Below are 17,064 nucleotides of genomic sequence, written 5' to 3'. Positions count from 1 at the left end.
TTCACTTTCTCAATTATTATGAAATATTTGCAACTTCATAATTAACAACAATTTGAAGATTAATAGATTTATGTTACCATATGAGTATGTAAGGTTTAAGTAGTAAAATAAAATTCTGAATAATATAGGTTTTCAAGTATATGGTTTATTCTTTGTACAATATTACGATATGTTTACATCATAATATGGCGCATAAATAATTTGTTATTCCTACATATAATTCTACTCATATCGCTTCGAATATTTCTTAACGCAGAATACGAATTTACACATTTTTTTTATTCCTACGTTAATAACTTTCATGAGACTTACTACGATATGCATGAATAAGTACGATATGTGTACTATACAGTATGAAATAAGTATTTTACGTTTCACTACTTTTGTCAGTTACCTTTTTTCATGAACTTTTTTACGTACAATGAATCTTCTACAACATAGTTTTGTTCCTGTAAATAATTCTTTAAAAGTTTCCTTCTCACGTATTAGAATACGATGTATATTTATTACAATGTACAAATTAGAAAATAATCATCATTGAAACAATTCTCTGGTATCAAAAACTTCTCTATAATATTCCGTTAACATAAGTGTAATATCTCGAAAAAAAAGAAATACATAATAAAGACATTACAGAAATTACACATTTACAGCAGCATTCATTTAATTATTTTCATCTCACTACTTAATTTCAATATATGTATATATTTATTATACATGACAGAGAATTCATTTTTGTTTCAAGACTGTATGTATGCATGTATGTAACAAACTACTAAGGTTTTTTTACTCTGGCATGGTGCTCTATTAATTCTACATTATATCTATAGTTATTTAATTACAATCATCTTCGTCTGTTTGCTTACATATACATATATCGTGATAGTAGAGCGGAAAATGAATTTATCTACATTGCACTTCTAATACAGAAATACAAGCTTTGTTGACAGTTATTTAACAAATCGCTATATATAGCGGTATTTTCTTTTAAGTTAAAAATGGTGATTTCTCTTGATTGCAACTTCGAAACGTGGATTCGATTACGTAAATTCTCAGAAATTACAATTTGCAACATCTTAGAACATTAGTTTCTTGAAACTTTACTTTCTATTCCCTGTTTTTTATTTTAAGGTACTAAAGTATAAAGTACAGCAGAAAAGATGCACATACAAACAGAATACTTACATTATATATTCAGTTTGTGATAACATGAAATGTCCCCCTTTTTTATGCTATAAGTTGTTTGTTGTTACTTATAAACGTCTTAATTAACATATAGTAATTTGTTCATTTTTCTCCATCTTCAAACATATTTCGATATTTAATTATATGCTTAAATCTTACATGGTACTTCGTTTAAAAGTATATCAAAATCGAAAGGCGCAAATCGACAGTGTTTGTTAAAGAATCAAACGCACTGTAACTCCTTAACATTAAAATACGAATTTGTCTTTCATTGTAAAAAGCATGATTGATTTGCCGCGTCATACGAAGTGCATGTACGGGTTTCCTGTTTCAAACCTTTTTCTTATTAGAGTGTCGCCATAACTGCAACTGTTATCATTCTATTACATGTATTTATAAAATACCTATATATACATATACGTACACGTATGTAATGCAGATAACATAATAGATAATACCTGCCCGAGCTGCCTCTATTCTGTCGCACACTTAAATATTTGGTGCTGTTTTTAACTTAAAATATATTTAACTCACGGGGAAGTTGAAACTTCTCCTTACAGACGGTAGATGAAAATTATGAAATGTTCATTCCATAAAAATCAAGTAGAAAAAAGATATGGTTACCAATTAAGAGTTACTATGAAATACATAATACTGCTAGAAATTTGTTTTTATCCAATTTAATGAATTTTCAATATTACTGTTTTTGGTTTTCATTTCTGTAATATTGAAAATATCATTAGAAACTTATAATGCATACATATGTCAGCTCTCACATTGCATACATGCTTGGTAAATGGTGTGATAATTTAATATAATTACTCTTAATACGATGACACATACTAATCTTTCCTTTTATTAAATAAAAATAAAACATAATGAAAATATTGAAATATATAAAGTATTATAACAATTCATACCAGCGTTATAATTTGTTCAATTTATACAGACCACCTCGAACATTTAATTACATTAACATATTGACAAAGGATAGATATACATGATTTTATTTATTTAAGTTTAATGATTTTACTCATTTAAATTAAGGCAGAACAAAATAGTCATTTTTATTATTATTATTATTAATATGAAACTAAACCATCTACACGAATAAAAATTTACAATTAAACATCTTTGCCTCAATTAGAGATATATAAGATAAATAACTAAAGATATTTTTTATAATTAAATCAAATATCATATCAGTTCCAGAATTACACTGTCCTGTTTTTTTTCATACACTTTTTGCAATAAAAAATATTTATAATTTAAATAACTGTACTTGAAATATGAAAATTACATGCTTTTACATGTTCTAGAGTACAATAGAAAAAGATTTGCACATTTGCACTTTTATTAACAAAGAAAGACTTTAGAATAATCTGTATAAAAATCTTAGAAATAATATATAGGAATTAATGATCATTTATCCGTAAAATTATAGTTATGCGATGGAAAACTTGATCATTATATAATACTTGATCATTCATCTCAAAATACCTTAAAATCAATAACTAATCAAAATTGATACTAATCAATAATGTGCCCAAGCATGCAATTATTTTCTTCATAGGTGCTACTTTCCTCCAGCACAGAAGACCACTTGAAATTTTTGTTATTTCATTTATATAGTTTGTGTGCGTGTATGTAATCACAATATATCGCTTAAAACAATTTTTGGCCAAGTTTTATTGCAAAATGTATGAAGATATAAATAATAATAATATACCAAAAATATTAGTGAACGCCTTGATAATATAAATCATTTGATTAAAACAAATATCACTTTCAATAATAGTAAGAAAAATAAATGCAAGCAAGTAATAAATTACTAGCATCTAATATATATACATATAAATGTATATGTACATACAGTATATAAGAAATAAACGTAATAAATAGTAACTAAATCAAAGCTGCAATTTTTATATAAAAATAATAATTGATGATACTCATTCTTTGACTAAAGATCAGGCAGTATCTGAGCCTATGATCGTATTAATTACTCGTACGTTTTTTAACTTTTTGTTACTGGAATCTTTGCCTAAATCTTCATAAATGAAGAAGTATCAAACTTTATTTAAGTACTCCGGTATTGTTTGCTATTTTCGAACGGCAAATCTCATTTTTAACGTCGGCCAAATACGATAATATATTGTTGATGCAGGCACAGTAATAAACTTTAACAAAAAGTTATAAATGCTAGCAGATTGAGTAATTCATATTAAAAATATTGCTTGTCACTTTACTCTAAAAGTAAGCAATAATGATTATGGCTTTTGTCACTTTACTTTAAAAATAAGCAATAATAATTGTGGCTTTGTTGTAATGTTTCACAGGTAAGAAACGCAACATCAATGCTACCATTGTAATAATAGTATGAAAAGTTAATTAACAAATGTAAAAGGAATGATGTAAACATACTACATAAAAAATATTTGTAGTTATATAATATACATAACACATAATTTTATAATAAACTGAATGGAGCAATGGTCCCAAAATTGTTACTATGAGAAATTGGAAATTGGTAACCCACGAACGAATTAATCAAGTTTCAGTCAATTTACGAACCTTGTTTTCGTCGATAAGATGTTTCGTACATCCTATATCAAAGTGATAATTATGTCCAATACATGTTGGTGTAACAAGTAGACTATATATAAAAACCATTCACTCTTATACATGTGTACGTTTTTCTCCATAAATGTATCAAATGGTGAGGACAGAAAAAGAAGAAATTAATCACCTAGAGAACAACGTCGGGCAGGGAGCAATGCCACTAGGCTAATTGCGTCCCACTTCGTCCACCATGATGTCCCATACCAATCATAGAACCGCCGCCACCGACATCATCGCGAACGATTTTTCTTTCCTTGTAATAAATTTCTTCGCTTTCCTTATCGCATAATAACAACACTGCTCCACCAAACAAAAATATAGCTGCACCCCAACCAACTCCGTATGCCCAACCAAATTCCCACATTGATCGGTTTCCTGTATAATATAATTCTTATCATATAAAATATTTAAAAAGGTGGAATTGATCATTTGGTAGGAATTTTAAAATATATATTTTAGAGATATACAAACTTACCAAAGTTAAGTTCTGCAGCAAAACACACTGGGTATATTACTAAAGCTATTAAGAGGGATACCACTAAAATATAAGAAAAATATAGATGTACTTTACAAAAATATATACACTATACATACATATATTTATATTACAAAAATACCATACATATATTTACTGTTTTAAGTAATGAATCTTACATGCAAATCCCATGCAGAAGACTGCAAATCTATAATATTTATGTTTGTCACGATTATCTTGTGACCTCAAACCAAGACCAGTGAGGATCGTTGCTGCAATATCTGTTATTAGACATACGACACATAAGGCAGCAGCTGCTTTTATATAAGCTGTAAAGATATAAAAACTAAATTAATTGCTTAAAGAATTCTACCAAATGTAATTATTTTGTTTGAACATACCAACGTCTCTAGCTTGGAAACATCCTGCCGAATCTGGCACATTAAATGGGAGAGGAGTAGGTGCTGCTTCTTCAATGCAATGTGCAAATAGACCTTGTCTCCATCCCAATGCCATTAACCAGTCGGTAGAGGCTAAACCCATTATCATTAATAATATTACTATTATTCCACATATGAATGCTATCACCTGTAACATAAAAACAAAATTGCACCTTTATCATTTAATTCAGAAAAGTATATTTTCATCACTAATTCTGTACTACACAATACTATAGAATTTTAACTCCAATATTATTTAAGCCTCTCAGAAGGCAAACTGATCAACTGCACTTTCTGAACTATGTAAGTTGAACTTCTCAAAGTACAAATACAACTTCTATGTATACATTTTCAGATTTGTTTCAAACTTGACCAATATAATTATGATACTAAAGTGCCTTTACAAAGTTGATAAAATTTCAAAATACTTTGTATAATACATAATATATTTATAAAAAGTTTCTACAAGTGTTCAAATACTTTCATAAACTACTGTACATAAACAATCAATCATTACACAAAGTACTCATTATCACCTCTACAAACTTATAAAAAAGACATCCCGAATATACCTGTGCGATCTCAGTATCGCCCATGTGATCTTCCGCGACTGTATACATGATCATCGTAAATCCAGCGTACACTGTTAAGATTAGTCCCAACGGACAAAACCAAAATGCACCTATCTAATTAAGAGGGTCTCGAACTCTTCACACTTTCTTTGGTCTCTTCAACGAATACCATTTACGGGACATCGTACACTCCTCCGCACATCACCCTCAACAGACGTCGAGAAAGCATTTAGAAACGATTCAGAGACATGGAACTCTCCCAAAATGACAAACACTTCCAGGGTAAACACAGCTCGCGTTTCCCGTATATATACCTTTGTTCGATACGAATGAAACAATAATTTTTCTAATCAAGTTCCCGCTTCGAACGCCACGCGAAGTACATTTTGTTGGTAGAGCTATCTCCTTTGTTTCTATATTGGTTTATTCACTAAAAAAAAAAATGGAAAAATATCGTTTGGCTAGCAAGATCGAATAGAGACAATCTCCATCCGAAGTTGGGGGAGTAATTGGGTTCCAGGGAAGCTGCGCCCATTAAAGGTCGTGGCGCAGTGCGCGTACGTGATAGAGGGTGCTTTTTAGGATAGACGAAACTTGAGACGAACGCTTCCATTTATAGAAATTTTCCTAATCACGTGACTGTACAAATAATTCAGCTTTCTTAAGTGGATGTTGATATATGTATTCTATCTTTATTGATATATTGTATGTTATTAATAAAATGCGGATGTTTATACATTTTTATATTTTTAAGAACATAATTAAAAAATTTGGAGGCAAATAAAAATTCCTTTCATCCACTAAATATTATAAAGTACTATACTTTAAATATTATGTGGATTTTTACACCCTTAAATTTCCCAAAAATGCATAAACATCCCCAGTCTAATTATTAGCAATAGTAATAATATAACATAGGGATTCGAAATTTAGTCATATTGATTGATATTTTTAAATCAAATTCCATTTATGATATTTTGATCAATTCGTAATTTAGAATAATTTTTAATGTTTTATAATAATATATCTGTAATTATAAATATTTTGAGAATATAAGATAAGATTCATACAACATATTGAGGTTAAAAATAAATTAAAACATTTGAAACTTACCTTGAAAGGTCTAGTAATAGTGATTGTTTCAATAGTGGTTGCTTGTGGCATTGTTTGTGTCTATAAGTGTATCTGAAAATAAAATTAATTCATAATAATAAAAAAAAAAAAATGAAAACAATAGTACTAATAGAATAAAATTGTAAGTAATGTAATGGAATCATTAATCATAAAAATAATCATCAAATAATCATTTTGTAAAAAATATAAATAATAAAAGAAATGAATAACCATTTATAATGATATGTTAAATCAGATAAACAAAGTAAAGATCATTGTGGTAAATTTTTTTCATCTATTTTATATTTATTTTTTATACATAATATATTTTACAAAAATGGAAAATTTACTTTCTAAAATCACCTTTTATAACTTTATTCAGTATGTGTACAGCTTTTAAAATATTTTATATTTTAATCAGTACAAACTTCTTAACACATTGCAGTAGAAGCTTCTATCTAATAATATAACTTGAGTTAACTAACATAGTAAACTATACTTGTTATAAATTCCAGAAATAGAAAAATATTATACACTGAGTCAACCTGTTCATGTATATCAACCATAAATTGTTGGTTTTCCAAAGGTTAACACATCTTAACAATCATCAATTCTGTTCTAAAAGCAAACCACTTGTTATTATGAGAGTGGCATGATTCCTTAACAAAATTATATTATTTACCGAGTCCAATGTGTCACAAGAAAAAATAGAAGTTTCAACTATTTTTTAAATAATATACATATTAAATTATATTTTATTAGAAAGCCTACAAAATTCAGACTATTACAAATATTTTAAATAAAACTTTTTTTTAAATAGATGGATAACTAATAGTTTTCCAACACTTCAAACTTTTCATTTTAAAGTAATTTTCTGATAAAATGTATTTTTCTTAGTTGAGTCACTCTTCTAGGAAACAAACAGGGTAATAAAGATTTGCAATATCCTATATCACTGACGTCCCGCACAATGCGCATATCATCAGTAGTGCACTACTTATCCGATGAAAAATAATTTTTCATCTTAACAAAATAAGACACTTACAAATGATTGGTATATTCACTCTATAACCTTATCAGTCACTACACACACATCGAACATTTAATAAATAGATGTGAGTTTAGAGTTTGCTAGCTTAAGAAAAAGTTGTGTATAAATATAAAATCCGATTCAACGATAAAAACAATAATGTAATTCAATCTTAAGGGTTATGTCACTAGAAATGTCAACACAAGTTTCAACAATACATTTACTATATGTATACTGAAGTATATTCTGGTACTACTGATACATATACAATAAAGGAACACAGATAGACACAATGAATAATCGCTTGGAGAGCTTGTAAGGGACGAACACTCTTATTGGTCCTCCTTCTGTTGTGATTTGTAACCTCGACACTGATTGGCATTTCCATCCATTTTCTTAGGTTATGTTGTCAAAGTAGCTATATTAAAAATTAACATTAAAAATTGATATAATTAAATTGCTATATTAATTTTCAGTGCTCTAAACTTTATATATTTCTAAAAATGTCTCTTATTGTGTCTAAACATATACATATAATAAATCCAATCTGTTTCATAAGTTATTTTTATCAATAATATTAAATAAAAATTAAACAATAAAAATAACAGTAATGTTAGGTAATTATTTATAATATAATATAAAGATAATATTAATTAATAAAGATAATGCAATAAATTCTTTCGTAATTGTTGTTTGTATACATAACATGAATGAAAATATTTAAAATAATATTTTATATTTATATTTATTTTAAATATTTTATATTTACAATAATTTTATATTTAACAATAATATAAACATTTATTTAAACACTAATTATATGTATGAATATGTTGTGAATCGACAAGTTTTTTAAAACTCACGTATATTCATGCGGAACTTTTGAATTATAATATATGTTGCATTAAATACAATGAAATTTATGAAATTAAAGATATCATGCGCAATCTAATATGACAATTGCATTTAATGACATATATCTCAATTTGTATGTAACAAATGCATGTATATAAAAAATATGCTACATGCAATTTAGTAATTAAAAATAGTAAATTATACCAATCATATGATATAACATTATTATATTACATTATAATGTTTACTTGAAATTTTCAATACTTATTGTGTTCTAAGTAAAAAAATTGAAATAGTTTATTGACAATTTAATACAAGACAAAATTTTGGAAAAGGTTGATAGTACAAATCTGGTTGAGCATGTGAAACATGTGCATCTTTCTAAATATGACGATGACGTCAGTGAATGACGTCAGCACCATTACACGCTTCTTTAAACTAACACATAAACCTATCTACATTATACATGTGAATATCGTTATATATCAAATCTAGATTTTATGTCATTTGATGTTTCAAATGTTTATACATATATCAACATCAGTTAAAGAAATTATTCAACTAAAATTAGAGGAAAAAACATAACTGAAATATACATAAAAGCTGTGATTAGTCTTAAAGGATTTCATTATTTCAATATCTATATCTTAAACAAATAAATGTAGCTGATTTGTGAAATCATGTATACTTGAAATGCGATATCATTTTTTACGACGCCTGAGTAATTTCAACATTCTTTCATTAGAATACTGATAAAAGATTGTTTTCATGACTAAATACATAGACTGTGCTATAAAATCATATAATAATTGTAAATTATTATGTTACATATAGAATAAAAATAATTAACTAAATTTTGATAATTTTTTTGATTATTCATAGATCAAAAAACAACCAACAACATGTTTCATTATTATTACAGTTAATAATAATGTTTCAACATTATTGCAGTAAGGCTAACTGTGAAATTACTATGCCCATTTAGATATACATATGAAGATTATAAGTGAAAAACATGATAAGTCACATTTCCTACCTTTTATAAAAGAGCAGTTTTAAAATTCGATGTGTTGTCAATCAATTAGACACTAAAATTTTCTTTAAAAATATTCTTAAACATTCCAAAAATATTAATAACAATATGCAGATTAATATTAATTAATTTAAACTAACATCCTAGTTTTATCACTAATTTTTGAAAGGCTTGCATCTTCGAACCTATCAGATTATTCCTTTTTCTAACTATTTTATATTAAAATACTATTTTTTAATTTAAAAATAAACAAGTAACATAGAGATTAGAAAATTAACGTGTCATATTTTTTCTCTGTAGTCTTCATAACGAATCGTAGTTGCAATAAAAGATAATATTTAAGAAAACGAAGTTAGTATTGAATACTAAGCAAGATACAGTTTATAAAATATAAAATATACATACATATAATATATATCTAAATTATATAACATTAATATAAATTTGATGTAACGCTTTTTATATACAAAATTTGTGCATTTAATAAATTAATACTTTTATTAACTATAATAAATGTTTCAATAAAATCAAAAACCAACACTATTATAAACAAATATATATTCCTGAAACACCTTTTTGCCCGATTATTAATAAATATGCCACTGTATATGAATCGCAGTTTGATAACTGGTAAGTCGAAAGTAATATTTAAGGAAACGTAGCTAGTATTTGATGTGAAGCACATATGTAGGAGAGCATCGTCCATCACCCATCACTATCCGATGCACGATCAGTTTTTTGAGGGGGTGGAGGGAAAGCACGTCGGCCATTTTGGTGGTGACGCGCAGCGCGGAGGTCGTGGGCTCCACCAGTGACGAAGCCACTGGAGTTTTGACGTGGCTGCTACGTACCTGCCCGTTTGCCCACTCCGATTGCAGCAAAGTTGGTGACGAGAAATACGTAACTGGTAAGTACCCAGCTGGAGAATAATAACAACCGGGCATGGACCACTGCGCTAACGGTGCACCGAAAATTGTTGCCGAAACTACTAGCATTTGACTTTTCATGATCCTAGTACAATCAGTTTTACGTCTGCTATGGAATATGCCGTAAAATATGGCGCCTTAAGGAAGATGTATGAATTTCTCGAAAAGGGCAATGGGGGTTACGTGACAATTCTGACATCTCTTTTCACCAATAACCGACTCACCGTGATGCCAATCGGTACAGTCTTAACCATGTTTCATCGTGCTTTTTCATTAATTTTCTGACCCTTCGATCATCCACGAAAACATCTCTTTTAAGTGTTTATTGTTCTCGTATTATTTTTAGATCTGCTTATGTAAATGACGCAGTAACACCGCCGATCGCTGACTGGCGGGAAATTTAAAACTTTTGCACTTTAACGGATAGATCCTGGTTTTGACTTGAATACGCACAGGTTTTCGAAAACCTATTTGTTCCGACGATGTTTATATTTAGTCTGGAATTTGTTTCGTAATACTTCAACTATGCATATATATTTGACTTTTTTCAAAAAAATATTGTCTACGGTTTCTGTGTAGTTTTGTTTTCATTAAAATGCTTAAAAGATCACTGAGGAGGTTAAATGTAATCTTAATGAGATGTATACGATGTTTATTCTTAATAGGACGATTCGATTAAATGTAAAATTTTTTGTTGTGCAACAATTTCATCATTTAGTGTATCAAAAAATAGATTTAATTATCAGTGATAAAAGTTGAAAGGTTTGATTATACAGTATATATAAATGCAATTATAAAAATATACATAATTATGAAATTATTTTTCATCTTTTGTAGGGTTTGAGGTCCCCAGGCTATGGAAAGTATGGTTGAGGAAAATGGATCAGCTGTTGACCCATTGTCTACGGGTTCTCAAAGCGGTGATGCAGCACCAGCAATAGCCACTTCGGTACAATCTCTCAATAGAACACAGCAGCAAACTCATCATCTGGTAGCTTCTACCAGCATTGTGCAACTGACACTACCTACGTCAGGGGCAACACAGGTATACAGGAGAATCTCCTGTGTATCTATGTCTGATCATTTATTTCTTTATTTTAGTTCAAAGCATGCATATATAATTTATTTATGTTTTTAATCATAATTATGAATTAATTAAATAAGCACTGTGTGTATATTCACTCTTGCATAATGCTGGTTCAAATTAAGAAACTAAAATTCAAATTTAGTTTTCTTAATTAATTACTTCTTTATTTGTTGATTCAATGAATTTGGTGTTTCAATTTTTATGATAAATATTTTTATGAAATAGTTGTTTCATACCCACTTTATGATGACTTGCATATGCATGATGATATCAATCAATTATAAAATTTATTATATTTGGTTCATATTAAAACATTTTATGAATATTCATATTCATTTATTCAGTAATATCTATTCTTTAACATGCATAACATTTTATACATTTATGTATAATGTTTATTTACTCATTTAGGTACAGTCTGTTATACAACCTAATCAACAATCAGTAATTCAAACTGCAACGAACATTCAACCTGTTGCTATTTCAAAAGGAAATGTCATACTTGTGAGCAAACCCAACTCTGTCATACAAACAGCCCAAGCAAGTTTACAAACACTTCAGGTAAATATCTCGAGACCAAGTTATACTGTTGATTTCTTCTCATCTTCCTTTAAATGAACCATTTATAAGTAGATATAAAATTTGAATATACATGACAGCATTTTATATATATTAAATATTAAAAATAAATAATAAATAAATAATATAAATAAAAATAAATAATATTCAATAAATATAATAAAATATTATATTGTACATTAATGTATTAGGTGGTTGAAACTGGTAGTGATGATAGTTTCTCAGATTCAGAAGAATCTCCAGAACAAAGGGGAGGAATTCTTACCCGACGACCTTCTTACAAAAAAATTCTCAATGACTTAGGTGGTGGTGAAATTACAGGTATGATAAATTTATTTTTATCACATATCAGGAATAGAATTAAAATCAGAACGAACATTTCAATTTTTAATAGAATATTTACAAGAAGTAACAAGTTGTCATCTAGATATTTTATTACTTTAATTAAACTTACATATTAATTTATTAGTTCATTTATACAGGATGACCAAATAACATGTAAAAGCGGATATAACGCGATTCCTTGTAGAAAAATAAAAAAAAACGACATCAGACAAAATTTTTCCATTCATGACTTAATTTTCGAGAAAATTGAGTTTGAAAATTTACGAAGTATACTTGAATTTGGCTAATTCCGGACTGGACAAGACTAAATCATTGACAGGAAGTCATTTTATGTGTAAAAATAAGTTGAAAATGTAGAATTAAGAAAATAGAGTTTGAGCATATTTATTTAAGAATCGACCTAGTACATTTGTATGATAAATTTTCAAATTATTCATTATTTTTCTTAGAAACAAAGCGTTTTGCTAAAAAACTTTACTTCTCGGGTCGATTATTTTGTTTTTGTCCAGTTTGGAATTACTCATGTTCAAGTATATTTGATAAATTTTCAAACTCAATTTTCTCGAAAACTAAACAGAGAATGAACAAATTTTATTCCATATCTTTTTCTTATTTTTCTGCAAGGAACCACATCGTGCTTACTTTTATATGTTATTCGGACTGATGTATATATGTATATGTGTAATATTATTATATTCACCTTTTTATTCTGTCTTCCATATCTTAAAAAATACATTGACTCTCAGGAAATGATAAAGTGCATGTCAGTTCATACAACTATTGTTATGTACTGTCTACGTATTTCTTAAATAATTATTCCAATTAGTTATTATCTTATTAATTTACTTTAAATCTGAATAAATGCATGTATAATCAATCTGTCTTATAAGTCATTCTTTATCAAACAAATATTTAAGTATATTTATATAACTGTATTAGGATAATAATAAGGGATAAAAATGTGATACTTTATGCTTCTTAATATTTTATTTTATATATCTGAGAAAGGGAATGCCATACCAAGCTTAGAATATAAGTTAAAGTTTAAGTTAATAATATTAAATCAAAAACAATGCAATGAACTCTCCTCTAACCATTATTTATAGATACATGATATGAAGGAAAATTATTTATTTTTATTTAAATGAAATCCCGCTTATGTTTATTTATTTGGTACCAATAACATGAATTAAAAAGTAACTTTTTTATAATTTAAGGTAAATACACAATTAATTTGATTAAAAATATCTAGTATTCTCAATATATCTGTTTGTAGATAATTAGTCAATTATAAATTTTATAGTTAAAGTTAAAGATATTTATAACTAAAATTTAAAAAATTATTAAAACCAACAAGACACATTTGTTATTTTTAATAAAGTTTCATTTTGTTCAAAAAATCGAATATTAAAAAATTATTTGTTCTATTTATACTTTGCAAGACTGCATGTTTTTATTGCTTAGCTTTTATTTTTATTTTAATCTATTTCCTTTTTGTATGAGCTGACTGCACAGCATTATAATAAAAATATGAAAACAGCAGTCAGAAAGGAAATAGCATACAATGATATTTTATTTTTATTATACTTTTTATTTATACAAAATCATCTTTCTGGATGCACATCTTTTTAAACATACACGTATGTACAATTACATGCTTTTATGCAATCAGGAAAGTTATTTAAGAAGAAATGTACCAAATATTAACCAAATTGTTTTGGTATCATTGTTTCTAGAAATGAATGCCATATTCATTATATTATTTTCTCATGAAATATATGTCACATTCTGGAAATTTTTCAAATTGATTTAGATTAAATAAATTAACACCGATAACAACTCTATTATAATTGGGGGTTGTATTAATTCGGTGTTACAGACGGTCGATTGCCCCCTCTAGAATCATCTTCTGAGTGTGATTCTAACGTGGACAGTGAAGTGTCGTCCCATTCGCTTCATTATCAGACAGGTTGGTTATTTTTTCTTCTACATATCTTTCCTGGCTGTCCTTTATTTAATTCTGTGCACAATCCTAGCCATTGTCCTTTCATTTTAATGAAGATAATGTTAGGAGAGTAAATTAGAACTATTAGTCTGAAGAACTTAAAATTTTATTCCTTTCGTCCTTATACATATTACCTGATGTAATACTATATATGATTTAATATTTTGTATGATTGCTTGGTGTGGCATCCTTGCTTATGGGGTTTTCAATTCTGTTTATAAATATATATAGGTTTATCTATATATACCCAATAATATAAATAATCATTATAATTGTTAAAAAGCCATTCAGATTTATGTTTACCTTTTCTATGTGCTATCATTTAAAATAAATGATTTTTAGTACCTCTATTTAGTAAAAAATTGTGTTATATGAAATATGCTTAGTTAGATGTGTATTGTCTTTATTAATACTGTGTCAGTAATTGAGATCAATGCAATTTACAGTAATTCCTGCTGGAACCATACAAATTGCAACTCAAGGGGAAGGTGTGCCTGGACTTCATACATTAACTATGAGTAATGCAGCAACTGCAGGTGGAGCTATAGTACAGTATGCACAAGGCCAAGATACACAATTTTTTGTCCCAGGTGCGCGTTTTTTCATAGTTTTTTTAACATTGAATTTTTTAATAACTGATATATCCCTGACATTTTCTTTTAATTTTTTTTTTTAATATAAATAATTTTTGTATTCAATAGAAGTGTGCGAGTATCTGAAATTATGGATATTCACAAACCTCAGATTTTAATTAAAAACTTTCAGGATCCTAACTCAATTGTTAAAGAAATTCTGGTACTCGCTTACTTTTAGTATCTAATAATAATATTAATAATATACATAAATTTTCATTGACTGATTGTGAATAACAAAATTAAAAATTTGGGGAATACAGTCTCTGACAATGTTCCAGCTTACACAGGACATGGTGTTGTAGTAGAAGATGCAGCTAGAAAAAGAGAATTAAGGTTGCTTAAAAATAGGTAAGATTTGAAGGAACTGGAAATACTTTTAATTATAATTTTCGTAATTGTTCTTGTTTATACAAATATTTAAAAATATAAAAATACTTTTTCTTATAGACAAGCAGCCCGCGAGTGTAGAAGGAAAAAGAAAGAATATATAAAGTGTCTAGAAAACCGTGTTGCGATATTGGAAAATAGAAATCAGACGTTAATAGAAGAACTCAAATCGTTAAAACAGCTATGCGAACCGAAAACTGACTGAGGTTGGTGTTTAATGTTGAAACATTGTATGAAAACTATTAACCTGCTAAAAAATTTGTACATGTCTTCTTTATGTACATTATCCTAAACGTTGTTAGGTAAGCGATGGTGATGTACATGCATTCTTATAAATAAGTGTTTCTGTAACATACTGTATTTAAAATGCGAATATGAAGGCTTGTGAAACTTGCTGTTACTAAAGCGAGAAGCCAAAGGTATATGAAATGCAGAGGCAGCAAACTTATAGGCAATATTCTGGAAGTCAATCTATATTTTGGATAAACTTAACAATCATATAAATTTAGGTTATTAACGTTTACATTTTCAAAAAATGTGTTGATAACCAAACGATAATATTAACGTTTGGAATATATTCATTTAGATTACAGTGACTATGTGATGTTGAACGGAACTGTTTTACTCACACATAAATATTGTATCCATGTAGTTTCATTCTATTCAAAAAAAAATTTACATTAGTAAAAAAGTGAAAAGAATTATAAAAAACAAGAACCCGAGAGTATATTTAGTAGTCAATTTATAATAAATAATTGGTCGCTAAAAAATACACATACTTGAGGAAAACGCCTTATACACAATATTTGCTAGTGTAACTTAGAAATTAGATACAGCTACGAATTAAAATCACATAGTTTCTGCATTAAAAAAAAAGAGCATAGTTGTTAGACAATAGTATCTGTATAATTTTTTTCCAATTTCTCTATTCTTTTATACTTGAAAGAGACAGGTCCATTAAAAAAGTGCATCTATTAGAGGTGTTTGAATGAAAAGATAATGGGATGGTTGTAAATAGATAAATAGACCGAAATTCTACTACTTTGATTATTGCTGCTGCAATATGTACGTGTATAAAGTGTCGTCTCAATATAATTTTTTACTTTAAATACAAACTTCAGAACTGTATTATGAAGAAAAATATAATTTATACAATGTAGAGAAATGTGCTATAAAAAAGCATTAGGCGAAATGCTCTCGTCTTATTTTACTTTCTATTTTAAGATGCCTCAAGTGCAAGAAGGTGAAGAACAGAATTTGTAAAATACAAATATAAATGTAATATATATCTGGAGTGCCTTGAAGATTTCTGTATAGGGTGATTTATAAATTCATGTCAATACTTCAGGTGATGAATCTACGCTAATCTATTTTAATGTATAGATTCACTCCCTGAAGTATTGACATGCTTTTATGAATCACCCTGTATATATATATATAGTATATAAATAAACACGCGCAACTGCGCTCACATACATACATACGTATGTATAAAATTATGTTTTAGGCAAATATGGGTACATAACAATATTTTTGAATTATATATTATGTTATAGCTTTACGTCCTGCGTAAAAATACGTACGTTGCGTTAAAATTGAAATTTCTATTCCGATACATTTTCATATTTTTTAAAATTAAATGAAACCTTTAAATCGCTAGTATAAGCCATAAACTAAATTACATGTCGATACGATTGCATCTATTTAATGTCCCAATAGAAAATATGAAAATTTGTTACAATCAGATAATTTGCATATTATGTTTTATAATATTA

The 17,064-nt window shown here is 27.7% G+C and overlaps 2 protein-coding genes across 20 annotated transcripts; one reads left to right on the top strand and one right to left on the bottom strand.

Annotated features, from left to right (window-relative positions):
- Positions 1 to 127: 127 nt before the first annotated feature.
- LOC117209101 (transmembrane protein 47) lies at positions 128 to 7,900 on the bottom strand. 3 transcript variants are annotated; one of them, XM_033450720.1, is made up of 6 exons: positions 7,453 to 7,900; positions 6,408 to 6,479; positions 4,684 to 4,870; positions 4,462 to 4,611; positions 4,283 to 4,345; positions 128 to 4,182 (listed from the first exon to the last, which is right to left on the bottom strand). In XM_033450720.1, the coding sequence occupies exons 2-6, from the start codon at positions 6,456 to 6,458 to the stop codon at positions 3,968 to 3,970; spliced, it is 666 nt and encodes a 221-aa protein (XP_033306611.1). In that variant the 5' UTR covers positions 6,459 to 6,479; positions 7,453 to 7,900; the 3' UTR covers positions 128 to 3,967. The 3 variants fall into 3 exon arrangements, with proteins under 3 accessions (XP_033306611.1, XP_033306612.1, XP_033306610.1); XM_033450721.1 differs by lacking the exon at positions 7,453 to 7,900 and adding an exon at positions 6,771 to 7,115; XM_033450719.1 differs by lacking the exons at positions 6,408 to 6,479; positions 7,453 to 7,900 and adding an exon at positions 5,295 to 5,902.
- A 2,049-nt stretch (positions 7,901 to 9,949) lies between these two features.
- On the top strand, positions 9,950 to 17,012 carry LOC117209117 (cyclic AMP-responsive element-binding protein 1-like). 17 transcript variants are annotated; one of them, XM_033450778.1, is made up of 9 exons: positions 9,950 to 10,232; positions 10,341 to 10,489; positions 11,089 to 11,296; positions 11,750 to 11,899; positions 12,109 to 12,238; positions 14,142 to 14,231; positions 14,714 to 14,857; positions 15,163 to 15,250; positions 15,350 to 17,012. In XM_033450778.1, the coding sequence occupies exons 3-9, from the start codon at positions 11,108 to 11,110 to the stop codon at positions 15,492 to 15,494; spliced, it is 936 nt and encodes a 311-aa protein (XP_033306669.1). In that variant the 5' UTR covers positions 9,950 to 10,232; positions 10,341 to 10,489; positions 11,089 to 11,107; the 3' UTR covers positions 15,495 to 17,012. The 17 variants fall into 17 exon arrangements, with proteins under 17 accessions (XP_033306669.1, XP_033306668.1, XP_033306674.1 ...); XM_033450784.1 differs by lacking the exon at positions 9,950 to 10,232 and adding an exon at positions 10,598 to 10,706 and having other exon boundaries at positions 10,239 to 10,489; positions 11,089 to 11,200; XM_033450776.1 differs by lacking the exon at positions 9,950 to 10,232 and adding an exon at positions 10,598 to 10,706 and having other exon boundaries at positions 10,239 to 10,489.
- Positions 17,013 to 17,064: the final 52 nt, after the last annotated feature.

This window comes from Bombus bifarius, unplaced genomic scaffold (assembly GCF_011952205.1).
Source record: "Bombus bifarius isolate JDL3187 unplaced genomic scaffold, Bbif_JDL3187 scf7180000008165, whole genome shotgun sequence".
Classification (NCBI taxonomy): domain Eukaryota; kingdom Metazoa; phylum Arthropoda; class Insecta; order Hymenoptera; family Apidae; genus Bombus; species Bombus bifarius.
Note: the sequence above shows the minus strand (reverse complement) of the source record. Positions and strands in the feature narration are given on the sequence as shown.